This window comes from Mauremys mutica, chromosome 1, assembly GCF_020497125.1.
Source record: "Mauremys mutica isolate MM-2020 ecotype Southern chromosome 1, ASM2049712v1, whole genome shotgun sequence".
Lineage (NCBI taxonomy): Eukaryota > Metazoa > Chordata > Testudines > Geoemydidae > Mauremys > Mauremys mutica.
The window spans coordinates 90,600,842-90,624,476 of record NC_059072.1 but is presented as its reverse complement, the minus strand read 5'-3'; the positions used below and the strand labels follow the sequence as shown (position 1 = coordinate 90,624,476).

The 23,635-nt window shown below is 42.4% G+C and overlaps 1 protein-coding gene across 4 annotated transcripts in view; it reads right to left on the bottom strand.

The window, feature by feature from the left end:
- LOC123346082 (putative RNA-binding protein Luc7-like 2) overlaps positions 1-23,635 on the bottom strand; it is a 54,666-nt gene that overhangs the window by 5,797 nt on the left and 25,234 nt on the right. For all 4 annotated transcript variants that reach the window (XM_044983295.1, XM_044983312.1, XM_044983286.1 and 1 more), the window contains 7 exons: positions 21,150-21,248; positions 18,920-19,030; positions 16,540-16,683; positions 11,877-12,053; positions 8,468-8,559; positions 6,322-6,351; positions 5,171-5,359 (listed from right to left, as the gene is read on the bottom strand). In XM_044983295.1, coding sequence (XP_044839230.1) covers positions 5,171-5,359; positions 6,322-6,351; positions 8,468-8,559; positions 11,877-12,053; positions 16,540-16,683; positions 18,920-19,030; positions 21,150-21,248 — 842 coding nt within the window. The remainder of the gene's footprint in view (positions 1-5,170; positions 5,360-6,321; positions 6,352-8,467; positions 8,560-11,876; positions 12,054-16,539; positions 16,684-18,919; positions 19,031-21,149; positions 21,249-23,635) is intronic.

The window sequence follows — 23,635 nt, the reverse complement described above, 5'->3', positions numbered from 1 at the left end:
CCAATCTGTAACCACGAATACCGATAGCAACTTTATACCAACCTAACATCAAAATCCCTTCTGGTTCAATAAATCAGGGGCAACATGCAAAGAATTTCCTGTTCTAAGTGCAGGAAAGGAGTGCTACATTAGGACATGCTTCTCTCTGGTTCAGAACCATAGGCAGGCATGTTTTATCCTTGTTTGGAAAGGACTTTAGTAGTATTTAACCCATTTGTAGAACAAGATAATATAAGATGGAGACCTTAGGCAGAGTACTTGTACAACTGAATGAAAAACTCTTTTCAAAGAATCAGTCAATACATCTTCTTTTCCTGGTAGATGAGACATAGGACCAATCCAATGAAGTTATTGGACTTTGGAACAGGAAATTTCCCTGGCAGAACTGTTTAGAGCGAATTCCTCTTCAGTGGTGTGTGAGATACATTAATGTAATGCTGTCCATCGTAATTTAGACAGATTTGCATTTGATCGCAGGGAGAAAAGCCTGGCCGGTCAGGGCAATCTTTCACTCAGCTGCCGTATCTTTACATGGAGCTACATCTTCCACCAAGATCACAAACTTGGGAGTGGATGGAGATGAAGGTGAAGCTTCCTTTCCACCCTCTAGGATTATTACTGCACACAGCCAGAAGATAAAGAATTCCCTGAAGAGCATGCTCTTTCCCCCATCTTATGAAATCTTGCAACTGGAAGATACTGAGGTGTTCCTAAAAAAGGTTGTAGAATCCTAAAGAGTTCTGCTGAAGTCTCAGACATAACCTGGTATTAAAACTATCAAGTAACTGCATAGATAAGGAACCTGTCAACTGCAGACAAGCTTACAAGTCTGGAATATATTACGGCTTTAGTGACCACAAATCTTCTAAATGAGTATGAAAGTTATGCAAACTACTAGGGAAGAACCATCTAGACACATGGAGGGTCAAGTCTATATAGAGACAAACACCCAAACATTCAAGGAGAAGAGTCATGATAGCCAGGCAACACTTGTTGCCGTAGAAATGGCAATCGGAAAGGTACAGCTTTACTGATAGAGGTCTTCTTTGACTCCAATAAGAAATATGTATAAAGAAATAAATATGCAACAATTGCATAGAAAGGGGGGGTAGAGTCTGGAACATTTCTGGAAATGATAAAGAGCTCTTTCTCTGGAACTCAGAAGTATGTCCCCCTCTCAGGATATTAGTACAACCAGCCAGCAGTCTGCTGCATGCCATGTAGTCCTGTTGTCCACACTGTATGATAGGTGGCAAATCTCATTCACACTGTGGCCAGGAAATAAACCTTATGCCGTCTTTAAGTGTAGGCAATGGATGTTCCAACCCTTACGTTCAATTGTCCTTCCAAATTGGAAAGAACAGAAGCCAGGTTTACTGAGACCTGAAATGTGGGTCAACTGCTCCATTGGACCAGAGTACTCTATTAGAGCCAAGGAAGGCTTAGTAAAGCTAAGTATTGGTGCCTATCTGTGTTTCTACTACTCATGGGGGGGGGGGAGGAGTAATGTCACTGGTAGCCAATCCCAGACACTGTACTCCTTCCTCATTTAGAGCCAGAAGCTCGGTATACAGAGCCCAATATTATTCTAATAAAATTTCCTCTTGCAAGAGGTCATGTTGATTGATCCATGTGTCTATTTATGTCTGATCTAGAACAGTGGTTCTCAACCAGGGGTACATGTACCCCCGGGGATATGCAGAGGTCTTCCAAAGAGTACATCAACTCATCTAGATATTTGCCTAGTTTTACAACAGGCTATATAAAAAAGCACTAGCAAAATCAGTACAAACTAAAATTTCATATAATGACTTGTTTATACCTCTCTATACACTATACACTGAAATGTAAGTACAATATTTATATTCCATGGTAAAAAAGAGAAAGTAAGCAATTTTTCAGTAATAGCATATTGTGACATTTGTATTTTTATGTCTGATTTTGTAAGCAAGTAATTTTCAAATGAGGTGAAAATTGGGGGCAAACAAACAAATCAGATCCCTGAAAGGGTACAGTAGTCTGGAAAGGTTGAGAGCCACTGATCTAGGAGATATCAGAGTAGGCCTCAAAGCCCGTCATAGACATATCTAAATCTAAATAGGTCCTACAGTACTGTATCTTCTCTGCAGAACCTTGGCAACATGCTTTTTAATTCCCTGTGTGGGAAGGACTTCAGTATCTTTTTTGCCTTTGCATTTGAGAGCTACAAAGAGGGTCGGAAGCCAAAAGGCAATCCTTTCTGGATCAGATTCCTCTGACACTGTAACCTGTCTCTCCTACAAAGGCTGCACTGCAGAGAAATCTTTGGATCCTTGAAATATCTCAGAATCAATAGAACTTTAGTGGGTATAGACCTCACATCTGAAGGGAGTCTCTCATCCAGATCTCAGTTCTCAGCCTTTCAGATCTCAGCATCTGTATCTTGCAAACCTGGCTCTGGGCCGCTGAATTTGATGGAGCATCGGAAAGAGAAACACCCTCTCCTTGGGAAACAGCCATGCAGAGCACTGAGTGTGTGCATCTGAAAATGGCTGAACAGGAAGCACAATGTTAAAACACTATCCCTGTAACAGAGACCCACCATCCTAGATCTGATCAGAATCTTATTCTTCCCCTTTTCCAGTGTTGTGAGGGCTTCCACACTGAATTTGTTTCCTCAAGCCACTATATTGGGTATAGAATCAATAAGGCAAGTAGTTCTGCAAAGATCATGGTGTTGGAATTTCAGTACCATGGTCTTAGTGGTGCAGAACCACTAGACAAATGACACTCAATAGTCAAAGATGTCAGATTCTCATGCTGGCTACATCCCAGGCAATTTGATCTTGGGACCCATGCTTGGCAGTTATTCATATCTGGCTGTTGAATCTGGATCCATGTTGCTACTCAGGATCCACGTTGGTTCTGGCTCTGGATACGTACTTGCCAGGCACTCATCTATGCTTAGCTGTAAAATTTGGATTTTTTTTCCTTTTGTAGCCTGGACCCATGCTTTGCTGCAGCCCCAGATCTTGGATTTTGCAGGTCCAGATCCTGGCTCTGCTGATCATGATCCTTTGGAAACCGGATCCAGTGGCCAGAGAGCCCCTTTAGGCACATTAGGTCTCTTAGGTCAACCTAGACAGACCCTAGAACCAGATGGCCAAGCTGATGCTAGGACTTACAAATGGCCAGACTTAGTTGACTGAGCCTGAGGAGCCTCCCCGTCAGCTGGGTGGCATGGAATGGCCCAACCCTCTCCTGCCAGTCCAGACAAAGCCAGTGTCAAACAAGCATCTGCTCTCCTCTTTTAAAAGAAAAATCTCACAACCTAACTATAAACAAAATTTGCCCCAAAGTTTACCAAAGAGGCGGGGGGCAGGAGCAGATGAGGAAAGCATCAAGGACACTGTGTTCAATATGGGTTCTCTGCCCCTGCGGCGGTTAAAATGAATTGGAGGGCGGTTAGGACCACTCCCTGTTTCCTACCCTCAGAACCCTCCATGACAAGAAGGGGAGGAAGGAACAAGTGGCCCCAAAGGATGCATCTTTCCAGAAAGCTCTGGAAGCTCATGGTGTACGTGCCTTGATCCCCACGAATAGGAATAAACAAAGACCTAATGAAGAACAACACAGGCTAAGAGGATTTTCTTAACCATAGTGACTTTACTCGTACAGCACTTGAGAGTGAGAGATCTTTGAAAACGACAAAGTCTTCAGATTCAACTTCCCCATGTCTGATCTCTCCCCTTTTGTGAGTCTAAGTAACATCTAAAGTACTGCCTTTCTTATCCATCTACACAGCTCAAACTCCCATCCAAGCTCTCATCTTGTGTCCCAATTATTGCAACATCATTTTCTCTACTCTTGACAATACAGTTTTGCCTTGATTATCTATTCTGAATACTGCTGCAAAGATCATTTTCCTAGCCAGTTGCTTTCACAACATTCTTTGCAACCCTCTACTGGCTCCCCTTTCTCTACCACAACATGCATAAGTTGTTTGTCTTCACTTTTAAGGATGGTCTATTCCCACCTACCTAACATCTCATTAGAGAATGAGATGCTGATCCTCACCTACAAGTGGCCCAAGATGCCAGCCTCCATCGCCCACTTGTTAAATTTTCTAATAGGCATCTTTGTGCTTTCACCCACATTTGGGAGAAGCTCCCCATAGACTTCCTCAAAATCAACTCATTATCTTCCTTCAAAACCCTCCTCAAAGCACTGCTTTGCCATGATGCCTACAAAAAAAAATTAACAATGGTTTGGCTGCTCATGTGCTGAGACCACTGCTTATCAAGCTGACAGATACTGTCTCACTGCTTCCTTGTGCTCGTCTTTCTGTATCCATCTGTTGTCTCCTGTCATATACCAGATTGTAAGCTCTTGAGGCAGAAGCTGGGTTTTTTTGTTCTGTGTTTGGACAATGCCTAGCACATTGGGGTCCTAGTCCACAACCAGGGCTCCGAGGTGGTACAGTAATACAAACAATCACAACAGATGGTTCTCAACAATAGTCCTTCAATGAGCTATCAAATACCTTTGCAAGGCAGGGAAGCTATCTGGAATGCAGTACAATAGGTTGTCTTCAGGAACATTCAGGCTTATTTTCACTCACAGTACAGCACAGTGTTCACAATTTGACAAATATATTGCACTTTGTCACAGCAGTTTCCCCCCACCAAAACAAACAAAAAGGTAACCCGTTTCTATATCAGTGCTCATGCTAAAACAATGACTGAAATCTGGAAATGCCCCACAAGGCGTTTAAAATTACTACGGGTATGTCTACACTACCCGCCGGATCGGCAGGCAGCGATCAATCCAGCGGGGGTCGATTTATCGCATCTAGTCTAGACGCGATAAATCGTCCCCCAAGTGCTCTCCCATCGACTCCTATACTCCACCGCCATGAGAGGCGCAGGTGGAGGCGATGGGGGAGCAGCAGCAGTCAACTCACCGTGGTGAAGACACCATGGTAAGTCGATCTAAGTACATCGACTTCAGCTACGTTATTCATGTAGCTGAAGTTGCGTAACTTAGATCGATCTCCCCAGTGTAGACCAGGCCTAAGTGTTCTTGGTAAACAATTACATTTCTACTCTAAATTTCTGGAAACAGTTACAACTGTTTTCTAATCAGCGTATCAGGGACGGGAAACTGCTTCTCTCAGAAGGCCAACATTTACCTTTTTTTGCGTTCTCTGCTCCTGTCCCTGGAACTATGTCTGCTTCTCTGATGGCTGCGGCTCCTGCTGCGGCTGTTGGAGCGAGACCTGTGACGGTGGCGTTTCTCACGGGATTTGGAGCGAGTTCTTCTCTTTCGTTCCCGGGAGGCAGAGCGAGACCGATGTCTGCGGCGATCTCGAGACCTAGATCTGGAAACAAAGGATTTATGGTGAATGAGGCAGTCAGCTGCTCTACCAATATGCCAATATTTAGTGCTTTGTACATGGTAGTGAGTCTGTACAGAGATCAGTTTCCAATTATCACTGCTATTATATATTTCTCAGAGACCAGCATGAAGGAGGAAAGTGATGGGGGAATCCTCCAAATTCCCCTGTGACCAACCAAATTTAGAGCAGATGAAGGGAAGACTCTGCATGTTTGGTGCTTTGCCACTACCCTTCAAAGAAATCCAACTGCTTATTTGATAGAGTCTATTTAACAAACACAAAGTTCAAAATGTTGATGTTATGAAAGATGTAGTGACAATGAGCCTCTGGCAGGTGCTTTATGAAGCCTTCTATTTAAGACCTGATATGCACCAGATACCACTGAAGTTTTAAAACAAGAGCTATATTCTTGTTTAGGGCCATTAACATAAGATTATATTTGCAGGCTCTCAAACCTCTGAAGGTTTATTATTACAAATAATTTCCTATTGAAAGGCTAGCAATGCAAACGAGTGGCTTCCAACTGAAGCTTAAGAGGCAACGTGCATTGCCTAAGTACTGACACCTCTGGATGGGTCACCTGTGGCGCCTGAACCTGGGACCTCAGGGTCTAAAAGCACAAGTGTCCATTGCTTAAGCTAAAGGATCTGGGCCATTAGCTTGCAAGCAGTCACAGACTCAAGCCTTTTGACATATTCTTATTACCACCAGAGGACAAAAAAAACATTGTGTTGGCCATGGGCGAACACATGTGCATAAGCAGTCCAGCACCATAGTGATCAGTGCAGTATAAATCTGTTGAGAATGGCCATCATCTATGATGCTTTGGTACTAAACAAGGACGCTGCAGTCTAGCAATGCTTGACAATGAAATTTATAAAGGTTCTTCTAGCTTTTAAAAGCTTGGCTTCACTACTAGTGTCCCTTTCCTACAGATTACATACCTTCTGGGATTCTTGCTATGGGATCTGGACCTGAAACAAATGGAAAATGGCGATCAGCTTGTGTTATACAAACAAATATTCACAATTAGAAAATGCAGAATATTACAATGAGAACAAGCTAAAGTAATTGATTACTTACCACAGGGGTCAGCAACCTTCGGCACGCAGCCCATCAGGGTAATCTGCTGGCAGGCCACAAGCCATTTTGTTTACATAGACCGTCCGCAGGCACGACCCCCCCGCAGCTCCTAGTGACCATGGTTCATCCTTCCTGGCCAATGGGAGCTGCAGGAAGTGGTGGCCAGCACGTCCCTGCAGCCTGCCGCTTCCACTGGCCAGGAATGGCAAACCGTGGCCATTGGGAGCTGCGGAGGCCCGTGCCTGCAGATGGTCAACAAACAAAATATCTCACAGCCCGCCAGCAGATTACCCTGATGGGCTGTGTGCCGAAGGTTGCCGACCTGACTTACCATTACATTTCTTATTCTATGAAACAGTTAAGATAAAGGCCCCAATAAAATGTGAGTTACAGTCTCTTTAGCGAAAGATTTCCCAATGCTACATTGATCTGACTGTTTAAATGCTTCTTCTCTCTTTTCTTCCTGGGTATAGCATGCCACAAAAATTCCCTATTTTATTTAAACTCTCTTGTTTTTTTTATGAAGACCTTAGAAAGTTAAGGAAAATACTGACCCTCTGTTCTTCTGATGCACAGAACACCTGATTTTATGGGGGATTTCACAGCTGAGATGTGAGCTCATCAACATTGCTGTAGAAAGTCACTGTGGACTTTTTAAGTCCACAACAAAATGCATGCAAACAGCAGTTTAAACAAGTCTGCGTGTGAATTTCTAGAAACAGTGATTGTGTATTTCACTAAGAAGATTCAGGACCACTCCTAAAGGGCCAATAATATACTCAACCTCTTTAGGTCTAATTTGAGTATTTCAGATACTTTCCAATCTATCTATGCAGGGTATTTTCCCTAAAAGACACCTAATGTATAATTTACTTGTTAATTCTCAGAGAAAATTACGTCTGAAATCACACTGAAAAGTCAATATTTGCTCACGTTTATATTCACCCAGTTGTATCCATTACTTATATAGAAAAAGTACAGTAACTCCCCACTTAACGTCCTCTCGCTTAATGTTGTTTTGATCTTACGTCCCTGCTCCATTACAGAACATACTTGTTTAAAGTTGTGCAATGCTGCACTATAACGTGGTTTGGCTGCCTGCTTTGTCCACAGCTGGCAGCCCCCTTATCACCCCCCATTTTCCCCGCCTCCTGCCCGAAGCAATCAGCTGGTTTTGAGGCATTCAGGAGGCAGGCGGGAGAAGTGAGGACTCTGTGCGCAGGCTCCCCCTCCCTCCTGAACACCGCAAACTAGCTGATTACCACCAGCAGGAGGCAGGGGAAGGAGCGGGGAGAAGCTAGGATGCGACATGCGGAGTAAAGGGTGGGAGGAGAGAAGAGGCAGGTTAAGGGTGGGGGTTTGGAGGAAGAGGTGGAGTGGGCGGCCGAAGGTTGAAACCCCCCCACCCCACCCGGTGCTTGCACAGTAGGGGAAGCTGCAGCGGCTGCTGCGCAACGTACTTCTCCTAGCCAAGGCACCTTCAGCCTCCTTGCCTGCAGTGCCAGTGGGCTGTGCCTGTGTGGGGTAAGGCAGGGGCACCTCCCATTGCTTCATACTACAATCATCATTGTTGAGTATTAAATTGTTTCTTTAAAATTGTTTAAAAAACGTATACCTGTATTAAATTGCTTGTTTAAAATGTATATAATGCCTTTTGTCTGGCAAAAAAAAAAATTCCCTGGAACCTAATCCCCTCTATTTACATTAATTCTTATGGGGAAATTGGATTTGCTTAACATGGTTTCGCTTAAAGTCGCATTTTTCAGGAACATAAATGCAATGTTAAGTGAGGAGTTACTGTATTCCACCAGAAACAAGGAATTATAGGCTTGAGAAAAGCAGTCAAATAGCAAATAATTTTCAATTCATGTAGAATTTTCAGCAAATGCAGCCTGTTTTGCCACCAAGCATACATACATGAACACAAATATGCAAGAAAATTCAGTCTTGCATAGATTCTACAATGGCTATTAAACGTATGCTGCCAAAAATAGAACAGTTCTCTACCTCCTTAGCTTCTCCCTTTCTTCTTTCTCCCTCTCCTCTCTGCGTTTCAGGCGCTCCTGATTCCGTTTTTCCTGTTTATCAGCCACAACCCTCTAAAAAACAAAGGGACATTTTCAATACATCACTTCAGCTGAAAGGTGATATAAAGTCATCTAAACAGTTAATAGTTGGTTCTTTCTCACTTTCTGTGGATGTATATTATCCCCTCTCTTCTCATTCTCTTAGCATCATATTTGACTTATTTACTTTGTTTCAGAAGTGGCCATTATTACAAGAGAGCTACACAGAAGTGATGGTATTAACATCAAGACCTGAAGGAAGTAGAACTATACTAAGTCAAAGTTTTGCATGGAAAGGAGTTCAAAAGCAGTGGGTCAGGATTTCAATGTGAGAGTTTCTATACTAATTCTGTCATACTCTGGCCAGTGGGTGGTAAATCAGAATGAGCAGAGCTAGACATTTTATGAGCTTCCTTCGTTTACACTGGAAGATAAGTAAGGGCTTAGTCTGCATCAGAAAGACCCTGAATGGGCTGGTGCCTGGATCTGAGGCTACTTGTCTCCACACTGTGAACATGACAGTTACAATCAGCTGATAGTATGTGGAGGTTGAATTCACTACATTTAGGGGCAGGGCACTCTCAGCAGAGGGCCCTTAGGTGTGGAACTCACTGCAACTGGACATTAGGAAAAGCCCCAAGTCTTTCCACCTTCTGGGCATAATGCAAGAGATTCATCTCTTTATAAAGGTCATCATCTGAGTTGTGGAATTGTCCCAGACCATCTTGATTAGATTTCTGAGGAGAGTTTTAGGAAGGAGGAAAGTTTTTTTTTTTTTTTTTTTTTGTAAGTGACGTACTTCAAAGATTACATACTTTAGGAATTTGGAATTATCATCCATGGACAATTTTTTCAGTTAGTATTCAATTTCTTATAGTTTTGATGTCAAGTAATTCCTTGTAAAACAATGACAATTTACTTGTAATTATTTTTAATAACTATTCTTGTTCCAGGGAACTATTTGCATTAATGCCTTCCTCTCATAAATATCACACATAACCACACAAAACAACACTCTGAGTCCACTAGCACTTTTACTCAGGATCCTAACAGAAGCATTTACTGCATTTGGGCTCCAACTGGGGAAAACTTGTGCTTAATTCCTATTGAAATCAAGGGGCCTTAAGCACATGCTCACATAGCTCACTGAATTGCAAAACCATAATTCATAGATTTTTAAGGCCAAAAAGGACCATTATGATAATATAGTCCTTCCACCCACATAACACAGGACACAGAATTTCACTCAGTATTTCTTGCCTCAAGCCCACAATTTCTAGTTAGGCTAGAGATTCTCATTTAGAAAAGACACAATAGCAGAGCAGGGAGAGCAGAGAAATTTGGGAGTTTAGAGGTGGTGTCGGGGCTTGTAAGCTCTGAATTCTCCCAGTCTGTGCGTGTGCTGGGACCTCAGGGAGCCCCTGGAGCAGGATGCCGAATGGGAACGACGTTGACGTTCGTGCTGTGACTGGCTGCAATAGCCCCTCCGAGATGAGGACCTTTGGTGTCGTCTGCCTCGGTCCCGTTGGTGTTTGCTCCTTGAGGTGAAACGGTGCCAAGAGTCTAGGTCAGACGGAATCCAACCAGTCTGGTGGGCGTCAAGGGCAATCCACGTGGACTTTGCCCGGAACGGTCGCTGGGCGGCGAACGGTGTCGGGAACGTTCCCTCAACCGAAACAAGTACCGAGCCGGGGTGACACTGGAGATCCCAGCGGCAGCCTGCCTCTGGAGCGCGGGCTGACATCGGCAGTGCTCCTGGTACTGGCATGGACATAACATCCCGGGTCGCCTACAGGGCCTCCAGTGTGGAGGGCACCCGGACATCTGGGGAGACCTACTCCGAATGGGCCAGGCTACTCTGCTCGACTTGAGTTGGAAGCCTAGAGGCCGGTGGGGATCGAGGACTGCCTGACATAGGTCTAACCTCTGTCCCAGGTTTACTGAGGCGCTGCAGCAAAGAAAGCCTCTTTCTAGCCTTCTTGGCATCCCCCATGGACAGGGAGCAGTACCGACTAGTTGATGGTGCCGAAGGGTCGCCGCGCACCGACACCATGGTGCCCCGGTGCTGACTCAGAGCAGCACACCAGAGCTGGGGTCAGCGCCGACTCCATCAAAATAGCCCAGAGCCCAATGTCCCTTTCTCTCTTGGTCCGAGGCTTAAACGACTTGTAAATCTTGCAGCGACCGCAGAGATGGGTTTCCCCCAAACAGCTCAGACAGTTTGTATGCACATCACTCAGTGGCACAGATCGCCTACACATGTTGCATAACTTAAAACCCGGAGCACGGGGCATGCCCCAGCCTGGGTCCTCTAGCTGAACTAAACTAATTAACTACAGGTACCATACACTGAATGAACAAGCAGTTTTGGGGACAAGCTACAGCAAAGCTGGAGCAGAGCAGTTCCAAATCACCTTCACTGGCGGCAAGAAGGAACAGAGAGTGGGAAGAGCGTGCAGCGCCCCTTATACCGCCACTCCAGGGGTCGCTGGGGCGCTCCCCTACAGCTACTGCTAGGGGAAAAACTTCCGGCACCAGTGCATGTGGCAAGCACACACACCTACTGTGGAATACACATGAGCAATCACTCAAAGAAGAATCACCACATCTCGAGATTAGTTATTTCAATGGTTAATCTACTGTTAAAAATTTGCATCATATTTCTAGTCTGAATTTATCGAGCTTCAACTTGAAGGGACTGGATCTTATGCCTTTGTCTGCTAAAGTGAAGAGCCCTCTACTACCAAAATCTCCCTCCCCATGTAGCTACTTTTACAGGTCACCTATTAACCTTTTTCTTGGACAGAGCTTTTCATTTCTCACTGTAAGGCAGGGTTTCCAGAGCATGGACACCACATTCCAGTAATGGTCCTGTTCACATTGAATACTGAAGAAATACCACCTCTATTCCTACTCAATATTCCCCCTGCTTGTACATCCAAGAATCACATTACTCCTCTTAGCCATAGTATCATACTGAGAACTCATGTTCAGTTCATTATCCAACATGACCATCAAGTCCTTTTCAGTGTCAGTGCATTCCAGGATACACTTCCTTCTTCTGTAAGTGTGACCTATGTTCAGAGATGTATGATATGCATTTGGCTATATTAAAATGCAGGTTGTTCATATGAACTCACCATGCCAAGAGATCATTTTATAACACTGTCCTGTCATTATCTTTAACTTACCATTCAACCAATTTTTAATATGGGCCTGCCTCAAAAGTTTTAAATTTACAAGATGAACAAATAAATTCACATACAATAAAAAAAAGTTTCCACTAAGATCTTCTCGCATGTGATTAAGTTGTCAGTAAGAGAGAGAAAAAATAAGTAAGACTGATTTACCCTGAGCTCCTCAAGTTTCTCCCTTATTTCGATAAACCCTAAGTGCAGTTTTCCTCCAAAGTGGTCAGCAAGTCGCCTGTCGTTATCATGAAGACCAAGGTAGGCAGAACACACTTCACAGACACGGAGCTTCTGCTGCTGAAAGCTAGAGGCAGGCATTGAATTCCTGTACACTTCCTGGAGTGGGGGGGGGGGCGGGGGGAGGGGAGAGACATTTTGAGAGCTTCTTACTCTTCAATACATGAAAATATGAACACAAGAACCTCTTATCAGAAGCAACATACATAAAGGGTTAACCTGCCAATTAGGAGTCAGAGTAATTCAGGATACTATATAAGACCTGTTTTACTATTAATTTTATCCATGTAAGGTATAAATCAAATGTCTCCATTAAAATACAAAGAAGTTTCATTATTTTTAAATAAAACATTTGGACACTAACTACAAAAAAATAGAGCCATGGGCAATTCATTTTGCTTTTCAAATAAAAACAAAAAAAAACAGACCTGTTCTTTAATCTCTCCTCCACAGTAGTTACTTTGGAGGAGTCTGACAATTTTTGAGAGCTCAACATTACTAGTAAATATTAGCAGTGAGCACCATATCTATGAAGATTGCACAGTGGCTTCCATAGTGAATCTATTTAAAATGCTATCCTGAAAAGTCATCTTTCCAGTCTTGATCTCTACTGAAGAGTTATTTTTAATTGAGCAAAATTTGTTTGGCCATTTGAGTATCTGAGGACAGCTGGGAGAAGGAACAAAGCCACACTTAATCCTCTGTAAAAAAACCCAAAAAAAAAAACCCAAATATTTGCAGTTATTTTAAGCTGCTCAAGCATCAAAAAGACTCAGATAGAAAACAGAAATATGACATCGAACTAGCTCTCAGTGAAGAGTCTTTTGAGAGCTCCAGCGAAAACTGGTTTGTCTTGTCAGAGTTATACACATTTGAAAAAGTCTCGCTCAGTGCACAGTGCAACTCATCATGCACAAGGCTGAAAACTAGTCTTCTTACCAGCACTAGCCATAACACCAACTGGTCTTAACAACTGTAGAACCAAATACACTGTCCATGGAAACGAAACAGACCAACATAACTCAACTTAAGTAAAAGCCTTATCTGTGAAAACAAATACACTTGAAATAGTGCAGGACTACCTTAAAAAAAAAAAAGTGGGAATACCAACAGAGACCCAATGGACTGAATAACAACAGAATAGTGGTGAAAATATGAGATATATTTAGGCTAACTCTGTAGCAAAGTTAGCTTTACAATGAGGGTGGATACAAATAAATGATTTAAATTTTTTTTTTAAAACTCACTTTATTTAAAATCGGATTTTTTTGATTAAATGCTTTTTGAGGAAAAAACCTACCTAAAGATAGTTTTAATTAAGATACAATATAGCTCAAAGATATCTCAGCATGGAATAGGGATTATAAATTCTAATTCTATAGTATGAGACAATATATTCATGTAATAGTTAAGAAAAGTTTTGTAAATGAGTTCCAATAGTTCATGGATTAGGGACCCAATCTTATGGGGTTCATGAGGCTTCTGTATAGATTATTTAGGTTTATCTTTCTATCTACCCAATGGGACTCAGTGCTCAGTCTAGAAGATACCGCTTAATTTTGCAGTTCTCAAACTGTGGATTTGTGTCTCCAGAGAGAACATGCTTGTTAACAGCAAAAATATTTTTAAATAAATAAATTATATATAGAGGTGAGAAACAACAGACCTCAACCCTATTGTCCCTCTGCAAATTTGTGTCAATCCCTTACCTCTCTCTAAAAAGTGCAAAGTTTCAAAAAGTTCAATGAATAGAAGATTGTGGGGGCAGAACAGATCTGGACAAGGAGAAGTCGTCTGGAGATAAATGTGAGAAGGGAGGGCCAGGAAGTAGAAAAAAAAAGTGAAACTGTTTGAGCAGCATATTCCAGAAGTCTTGAGGTCTCTCTGAGTGTAGCCTTCATTGATTTGAGATCTACCATACCATTCTCTCACTAGAAGGGAAAACCTATAATGGCAGCAGGCCATAAAAAAGACCCAGTTTGGGGATATTTTAATGAAGTTCCTCTACTTGTGGGTAAGACAGGCATGCGTGCAAAATGCAAACAGTGCAATAAAGAAATGCAAGGCCTGGTAGCTCGAATGAAACAACATCATGAGAAGTGTTCCTTCTCAGGAGGTAGCTGCGTTGAAGATGATGAAAGGAAAAAGAAAAAAAAATCTCCATCATCCAGAAACAACCGTAGATAAATCTGTGATAAGAACCAGCAGATTATAAAAAGAGGTAATTGATGAAAAATTGCCTGGTTTGTTTATGCAACAAACTCTTCTTTCCGTATGACTGAGAACCCACACTTTATTAACATGTTCAGTCATTAAGACCAGGATATAGTCCACCCAACAGAGCAGATGTCACAGGCAAATTGCTGGATAAAGTGTATGAAAGAGAAATTGAGCAGTGTGCAAAAGGTCTAGAGGGTGAAATTGTTAACCTGAGTCTTGATGGGTGGAGCAATGTTCACAATGATCCTGTTGTATGTGCTTCTGTGACAACAGAAGAAGGGAATGTCTTCCTTAAAGAAGCAATTGATACATGAGGAAATGCACACACAGAATACTTACAAGAAGTAGCAGTAAGAGCTATAACAAACTGTGAAAAAAAATTCAATTGTCTAGTACACAGCTTGGTTACAGACAATGCTGCAAATGAGATGAGAAGAAATTTAGAAGAGAGTCCCAAGCTAATAACATACGGTTGCAATGCTCATTTGATGCACCTCCTAGCCAAAGACTTCAGTGTTTCAGAAATAAAGGCTAATGTTGTTGAAACTGCAAAATACTTCCGTAATAACCACTATGCAGCAGCAGCTCTGAAAAAAGTGGGAGGAACCAAGCTAACTCTCCCACAAGACATGCAATGGAACTCAGTAGTGGACTGTTTTGAGCACTATATTAAGAACTGGCCCAATCTGATGACAGTTTGTGAACAAAACTGTGAAAAAATAGATGGCACTGTCACAGTCAAAAGTTCTTAACACTGGGCTTAAGAGAAATGTTGAACACATGCTGAGTACCCTGAAGCCTATTTCTGTAGCCTTGAACAAAATGCAGGGAAATAGCTGATGCTGTTGAAATTTGGAAGGAACTGAGCGAGATCTTAGAAAGAGAAATATGCAATGACAGAGTTAAATTACAAGCATTAAAAAAACCGAATGGGACAAGCACTATCTCCAGTTCATTTTCTTGCAAATATTCTCAATACTTGGTACCAAGGTGAAACCTTAACTGCTAAAGAAGATGTGCATGTCATAGCCAGCTCCTCCAGCAATCATCCCTCCATAATGCCAACTATGATAAACTTCAGAGCTAAGGGTGAACCATTCAAGAAATATGTTTGCTGATGTTTTAAAGAAAGTCACACCAGTGAACTAGTGGAAGTCACTTAAGAACTTGGATTCAGAGACTGTTGAAGTGATAATCTCACTTAACAGCAGTAGCTTCTTCTGCTAGTGTAGAAAGAATAATTTCATCCTTTGGACTAATTCATTCCAAATTGAGAAATCATTTTGGGACCTGAAAAAGCAGGAAAGATTGTATTTCTTTTTCAGATTGTGAACAAACAGGAAAATGAAGGTGAAGATGACTTAGTTAGCTGCAGAAGCCAATATTTTTAGTTTCTCATGTTGACCTGGCTGACATAGTCGGTTTAATTTTTTTTAAATAAATAAATATTTAACTATTTTAGTTAAACAATTTTAACGGAAACAAATCTGATTTTAAAAAACTTGAATGTTTACATTCAAAAATTTATATGCTTGTTTTGTTAAAATATTGTATGCTTGCTGTTGAAGAAAAACATCCAGAATACACAACATTGTTGTTTTAGTTAAATAAAAAAAATTAAATGTCTGTTTGGTGATGTTCTCCTCCTAATACAGCATAGCAACAAAATCCTCCAAATATTAATGATTAACCTGTTGAATTGGAGATCACCTCCCAATGACTTCATAAATATCTGCTTCAATTACCTTTGGTAAATGAAATAACCAAACAATCATTAATTTTCTGATATAGCTATAAAACGAATCTGAAAAGTTTTCAAAAAACACTTAAAAATGTATAGTGTGTACCTTCTAAAAATGAAACCTACATCTATTTTTGAGTTGTGAAGAATATGTATTAATGTTATAAAAACCAATGAGAATGCACTTTTATGTAGAAATCCATGATTAAATCGAGTCTTCCTGACTAGTGACTTAAATCAAATCCACCCTGTTTACAATTGACTGTCTCATACCCTGAATCAAAATTAAGGAAGTGCTGCGGATTGATAAGAAATTGTATAGTACATAGCTGCTGATGAAATAAATGTAAGTTATTTTTGGGCATTCAAAAAATTTAGGTGCCAAAATACACACTTTCGGAAGAAAAATCCCTTTTACATAAAAGTTCAAATCAAAGACATACTCAGCCATTTCCATTTTGGCAATAAAAATAATACAAACCATTTAAAACCTTGCAATACATGCTGAGCATTCCAAACCAAATTATTCAGAGAAATATGGTTTAAGAGATCTGGTTTCATCTCCTAAGGACCATCTGGAATGAAGTGTCAATGAATTCACAGATGTAAAGACAACAAAATTACCTCTGCTTCTCTCTTCTTTGCCCTTGCTTTCTCCACTTCATCCATTACTTTCTGGGACTCCTCCACATTTCCATCAGCTCCCAGCTGTTCTACTTTGGCCAATAGCTTCCCAATTTCTTCATTCAATTCATGAACTCGTTCAGCCTTTGAAAAACAAGGGGGAGCTCAATACAGGCAGGTTTTCATGTGTTTTAGGTTTGGATATTTCTCAGAGAAGCTAGATTGTGCTTGTTGGGATTAATATCCAGAAGTCATTGCTTATATGAAATAAACTCTTTAAGGCAAAGTCAATGGAAACACATGTGGATCAGAGGTATTTGTATATGAACAAGTAGTGTAGGCCCCACCCAACCTGTATTCTGCAACACGTATACTCCGAAGTAGGAAGTCCACTCTGCATATTCACAAGTTATTAAATATTCAGGTTATGACATTTCTACAGCTTCCTCTGGGATTTTCATGGTGGCAACTGTTCCATAGTGAGCTGGAGCCGGTTCGAACCAGTTGTTAAATTTAGAAGCCCTTTTAAATTTAAAGTGGTGCCTTAGGCGCCAACTCCGTGAGCTCCGGCAGCTCCCCACCCTAGCTCACCTCCGCTCTGCCTCCTCCCCTGAACGCTTCGCCACGCTTCTTCTCCCCCACCCCCGTGAATCAGCTGTTCGCACAGGAAGCCTGGGAGGGCTGAGAAGCAAGCGGTGGCTTCGCGCTCAGGCCCAGGGAGGCAGAGACAGAGCTGAGGTGAGCTGGGGTGGAGGGGAGCAAGGAGGGCTGCCCACGCCATGGCAGACAACCCCTTGCTCCCCCCTTAGCTACGCTACCCCGCCCCTAGGAGCCAGAGGAACCTGCCGGATGCTTCCCAGGAGCCGCCCCAGGTAAGCATCGCTGGGACTCCCCACCTCGCCCCCTGGCAAGTCCCTCTGGCTCTTAGGGGTGGGGCAGGGTGGGCACCCACTAAGGTGGCCCACGAGACCCTCCTGCCCAGCCCCTGAGCTCCTGGCCGGGGAGGCTAGTTCCCAACTGTTCCCCCTCCCCCGCAGCTTCCGCTCGCCCCGCCGCCGGCGCATGCTCTGAGAAGCAGGCTGCGAGCTCAACCTGACCCAGTGCTCTAGGTACCACGGCCCACCTCCAGCCGAACAGCGCGGCTGTAGCGCCTCCAGACACCAGTGCTCCATGTGGTTTGTGGTGGCAGAGGCCTGGCCCGGCTCCAGCTGAGCGGTGTGGCTGTAGCGCCACCAGCCACCTCCAGGCAACACGTAAGGGAGCAGGGAGGGGGTGTTGGATAGAGGGCAGGGGAGTTTGGGGGGCCTGGATAGGGTTCGGGGTGGTCAGAGGGCAGGGAACAGGGAGATTGAATGGGGGCAAGGGTCCCGGGGGAGCAGTCAGGAAGGAGTGGGGGTTGGATGGGGTGGTGGGAAGCAGTCAGGGGCAAGGGTTCCAGGGGCAGTCGGGGACAGAGAGAAGGGGTGGTTGGATGGGGCAGGGGTCCCGGAGGGCCATCAGGAATGAGAGGAGGGGTTGGATGGGGATGGCGGGGGGCAGTCAGGGGACAGGGAAGGGGGGTGGATGGGGCACGGGTTCCGGGGGGGGGAGGGGAGGAGGAGGAGGCGGCGGTGTGTCAAGGAATGCAGGTGGTTGGATGGGGCAGGTGTCCTGGGGAACGGGGGCAGGCCACAACCCCCTCGTGGGGGGGCCACAGCTCCATTCCCATCCTGGGGATGAGGCTGGGGACAGGACCGAGAGCAAAGCCGCACCCGTCCACAGAACCAGCTCCTGGCCAGCATGGCAGCCCAGCTGCGGCTCCACTCCCAACCCCAGCCTCAGCCCCTGGCCATAGCTCTGTTCCCATCCCCAAACCCACCCCCAGCCTCTGTCTCCTTACCCCTGTCATGCCCCTCTCCCCCCAAGCCCAGCTTGGGGGGGGGGGGAAGAGAGGAGGAGAAAAGGAGTGTGACCCTTAAAAGTTTGGGAACCACCACTCTAAACTCCCACATGCTCCAGGCCAGGATTAGGGTTGTGGTACCAGGGTTGAGGGTGCATATATGTAACAATGGGTTGCAAAAAAAATGCTGTTGGGTGGGCTGCCTTAGTAAAAAGTTTGGGAAACAATGATTTTAGGGACAGATTCAGGGAGGAGATGGAATCTCTCTCACAAACAAAAATGCTCAGTTCGGGTGGCCTGTCAAAGCCTAAACTTTCTTCTTTATGAAAATGGTTTGAATTTCACTTCTGGGTAGTCTCATTTGAATTCATCCCAGGTGTACTTGTGCTAAATAAGAAATGGTTACTTTCTGAGAGAGGAAAATCAGCCCAATTTTAAGTATTCTCTTAAGCAGTCCAACAGGGCTTTGCAGCATGTCAGACACCAGTTTTAAATGCTTACTTTAGCTGCAACTTCAGCACTGATCTCTTCTTGGGTTTCTGCTAGTCTTTTCTTAGCCACTTCAGTTCTTCTGTCACAGTCGGCAATGAATGACTGCAGGTGATCCATTGCCTAAAACATCAAAAGATTATTACTGCCAGAAAGAACAAGCAAAGCCACCCAGACAAAAAAATCCGGACAAAGCCATATTTGAGAATGTGTGGGAATTACCTAATAAACTCCTTTTAGGTTCTCTTCACTAAGAAAAAGATCATTTTTAACCAGTGTTCAAATCCTTAGAGAGCAGCCTAGAGTTTACCTCAACCAGCCAATATGGGTTAAAACTAAAAATGTTTCATCATTGGGATTCTAAATGAGAGTTAATGAACATGGATTAAAAATATATATCTTTATTACTAGTGAATATAAGGCCTTAGGAGCTCTAAATGTGACTATTCAAAGCACAGATGACCGCCATGGTATATAATCTGTTAACCCAGATGCAAAACAGAAATATACTTTTAATTCTGTGGATACGGATAGCATACTAAAGCCTCTCTTCAAAACATACATTCTGAAGGAATTCTGCGTCACTGTGCATGCACAGAATTCATGTCCCTCCCCGCCACATTTTTTTTTTCTCTCTGCAGAAAATACATTCTGCCGAGGAGGTGCTACAGTTATGCCCTTTGCCTGCCAGGGGCTGCTGTGGTGCCAAAATAGAGGGCAGCCACTCACTAGCCCTAACACCCGAGCAAAGAGAGGGCAGAGGCTGCGTTCCTCACCACACCCTGCTCGCAGAGCCAGGTGGAGGAAGCACATATGGGGGAAGGGAAAGACAGAGCGGAGGCACATGGGGCAGGTCACAGACTGGGATTCAGAACGGACACTGGAAGGAGGGGGGAGACAAACGGGGGTGGGGGCTGAATCAGAGTATGAAGGGACACACAGGGACAGATGTGCCTGACTGAATGGGAGAGGCTAGGGGTCAGCCAGGGTCTGCATGGGGGAGGCTCCCCAACTCCTTATCACTCTCCCCGACATTCCCCCCAAAAAACAACTATTCCATACTTCTCCCACCTACATCCAACAACCTTCCAGGTTCATTCCCAGGCTCCTTCCCAGCAATTATGTCCCTCTCCCTCAGTTCCACCGTTATCCCTGACTCCCTCAAGCTTTCGCACTGCTTCTGATGGGTGCAGGAAATACATTTCTGTAGTGTAGTTTAAATGAATTACTACTCAAAGTTCTATATTAATACAGTAGAACCTCAGAGTTCTCTCAGGAATGGAGATTGCTTGCAACTCTGAAATGCTTGTAACTCTGAACAAAACATTATGGCTGTTCTTTCAAAAGTTTACAACTGAATGCTGAATTAATACAGCTTTGAAACTACACTGTGCAGAAGAAAAATGCTTCTTTTACCATCTTAATTTAAATGAAACAAGCACAGAAATGGTTTTCTTACCTTGTCAAATCTTTTTTTTTTTTTTTTTTAACTCCCCCGCCCCCTTTTTTTAGTAGTTTACACATTTAACACAAGGCTATCCTGTTTGCCTGGGGGTGGGGGAGGGAGGGGGTGGAAGGGGGTACCTCTTCTGCTGCCTTATTGTGTACTTCCAGTTCCAAATGAGATGTGTAGATGACCGGTCAGTTCATAACTCTGGTATTTATAATTCTGAGGTTCTACTATATGGCTAGTAAGGAACCTATTTGTCAAAAAAACATTTCCTGAATCTTTTTAATTGTCTGTATTGTTACAGACATATTTGTGGACAGGTATTTTTAAATAAATTACCAAAATAATTGAAACTGGCATGATTATATTATGTTACTTTGAAAAATAAAATATTCAGAATTTTAAAATATTGTGCACATATTTTTTTTTTTTTTTTTTGGGGTGCAAAATTCCCTCATGAGTAATTTGCATTGTAACAAACCACAATTAGTTTGAGACAGGAGTTGATGGCAACAGTTGGATGACATTCAGAGTTATGGGGATAACAGATATGAAGATTTAACTGCCTAGCCACAGACATAATACTCAGCTCTAGCCACAGACTAGATGCTTAGCTATTTATATGCTCCCATTATTATAGTATCTAGATAATCATGCAAGAGCCCCACCCTCCAAATCTATAGCTTTGTGGAGAAGGTTTATATTTTCTCTATATACTTAGCATGTTACATCTATTGTATGTGCATAACCAGTTTGTAGAGAGAATAGTGTATTTTAAGGCAAAAAACATACATCAAGCTCAAAGAAAAAGTCTTGTTCTTTGGATGCAATTTCATAATCTGCTCTTAATGCCAGGTCATGCACCTTCAGACATTCTCCAAGGTCCATCCTCTGAAAATAGACAAAAATGATTATTTGGGGGTGGAGTGGGAGAAGAGGTAGAGCTTAATCTGTAGGAGAAATATTACTATAAGTGGAGTGTGAATGATTTTTTAAATTGTAAAATATTGGAAAGTGAACCATTTTTCTTTATGGACCTTCAGATAAGATTTTAGTATTGCTGCAGGTTATTTCAGTTTTGCTACAGAAACAATGTGGCATTTGGAATGATTACAGCATACAGGTGTCAGAAGAAATAAAGCAGAAAAATGACTAACATTAAGTCAGATCCTATTTGTGCTGTAAGACCTGAGAACCATCATCTCCCACCCTAGTTTAAAACATGCTCACTAAAACCAAAGTTCATGAAAAATGACTGAAGTAATAGACATCCAGTATTTAGCTAAACAATTTAAAAAGGTCCAAGTCACTGCACCACTGTTCTCAGCTAACTGGGTAATAGTCATCTTAATTATCACTTCAAAAGTTTTTTTTCTCCTGCTGATGATAGTTCATCTCAATTGATTAGACTCTTCCTGTTGGTATGCATACTTCCACCTTTTCATGTTCTCTGTATGTATAAATATCTCCTGTCTGTGTGTTCCATTCTATGCATCCGAAGAAGTGAGCTGTAGCTCACGAAAGCTCATGCTGAAATAAATTTGTTAGTCTCTAAAGTGCCACAAGTACTCCTGTTCTTTCTGCAGATAATCTGCAGTGACAGTTGCTGGTCCACACTAGGAGATAAATAACTTAGTCTTAATCATCCTTTAAATTGCTGCAATCTAAGCTTTCTTACAGACAAGCGTTGTTTAGAACTGGACAGGTTATATAAAAAGTCTGGATGAAATCTCCCTCTCCCTCAAGAGATTTTGGTGATGAGTGAAGACCAGCGGTCTAAGTGCACGTCTTAAGACTGAGAAATAAAAAAGAAATAAAAATAAAATTAAAAACAAAAAAGCTCTAGCCCCTTAGTTGTTTTTTTTTCTCATCTAAAGTAGTATTAAAAGGGATGCGGTGGGAAGGGAAAGAGGCAAAAGGGATGCGGTAGAAAATGAAATGGATTGAGCCACTGCCCATTATATGTTATGGAGAAAAAAACCTGCAAGGAGCAGAGAATTCTTTTAAAACGTGCCCACAAGGGTACACTCAGCTAGCAGTTAAATTCTGTTTCTAATTTGAAAGTCAGCTACAATAAAGCATAAAGTTCTAATGAAATCAGCTGCCTATGAGTTTGTAAGGAGGCAAGACAAAGCAAGATAAACATAACCCAATCAGTTCATAGTAAGAGAAAGAACAAAGCGTTACCCAAAACACCATGTCATTATGCAAAATGAGATTCTGCAAAGATGTCTGATTTTTTTTCTCTCATGTGAAAATACTTAAGACTCAACAAAATTAGGTTACCAACATCTTTATTTATTTTACTATATCACATAACATTTCAAAAAAAACAAAATGTGTAGAATTTTCCTTAAATCAACAGCCTAAGACAACAATGAGAAATATTTAATCAAACTATGAAAAGTAACTGAGAAGAAACAATAATTTGTAATTTCTAAGCCACTTGTTGGCAGTGGCCATCCTGCTAAATTGTGACCTCAAGCATGCAACTGTCGGTATGCATGGAGAGACCTGAACATTGTCAGAGACTGGAAAGAAGTCACTGCTCTGGTTTAACAGTGATTTTACAACCAAAATAAAATAATAAAAATGAGTTTAAAGCATTTTTTTAAATAAGCACTGTATTAATAGCAGGGGGAAATTTGAAAGTCACCTGATACTTGACTCCAATTGTCAAAGACAATTTCACTTTAACAAAATACCTAATGTATTGCCAGAGGTTCAGAAACTACTGGCATTATAAATTATTCACAAAGGTAAACATTTAAGAGAACAGTCTCCAATAGCTCACATCAGTGAAAAGTATGTTTAAATTTAACATTTTAAAATGTTTGTGGAGAAGTAAAGAACCCTAAATGTTCTTGGTTAGGTTAAAAAAAACAACCACCAAGTTTTTAGTTCTTTACATACGCTTCATCTTGTTAAACTAAGGTGTTTTTTTCTTTAGGATTTTATTTAATTGTTGAGCTGAGCCAGAGGACTGCAGTTTTCCCTACAATTGCTACACAGGACTTTGTGAAAATCATGTTGTTAAGTGAAATAAGCCACTAAGACAGAGATTCTCAAACTTTTGTACTGGTGACCCCTTTCACATAGCAAGCCTCTGAGTGCGACCCCCTTTATAAATTAAAAAACACTTTTTATATATGTAATACCATTATAAATGCTGGAGGCAAAGCAGGGTTTGGGGTAGAGGCTGATAGCTTGCGACCCCCCCCCTATGTAATAACCTCATGACTCTAAAGGGTCCCGACCCCCAGTTTGAGAACCCCTGA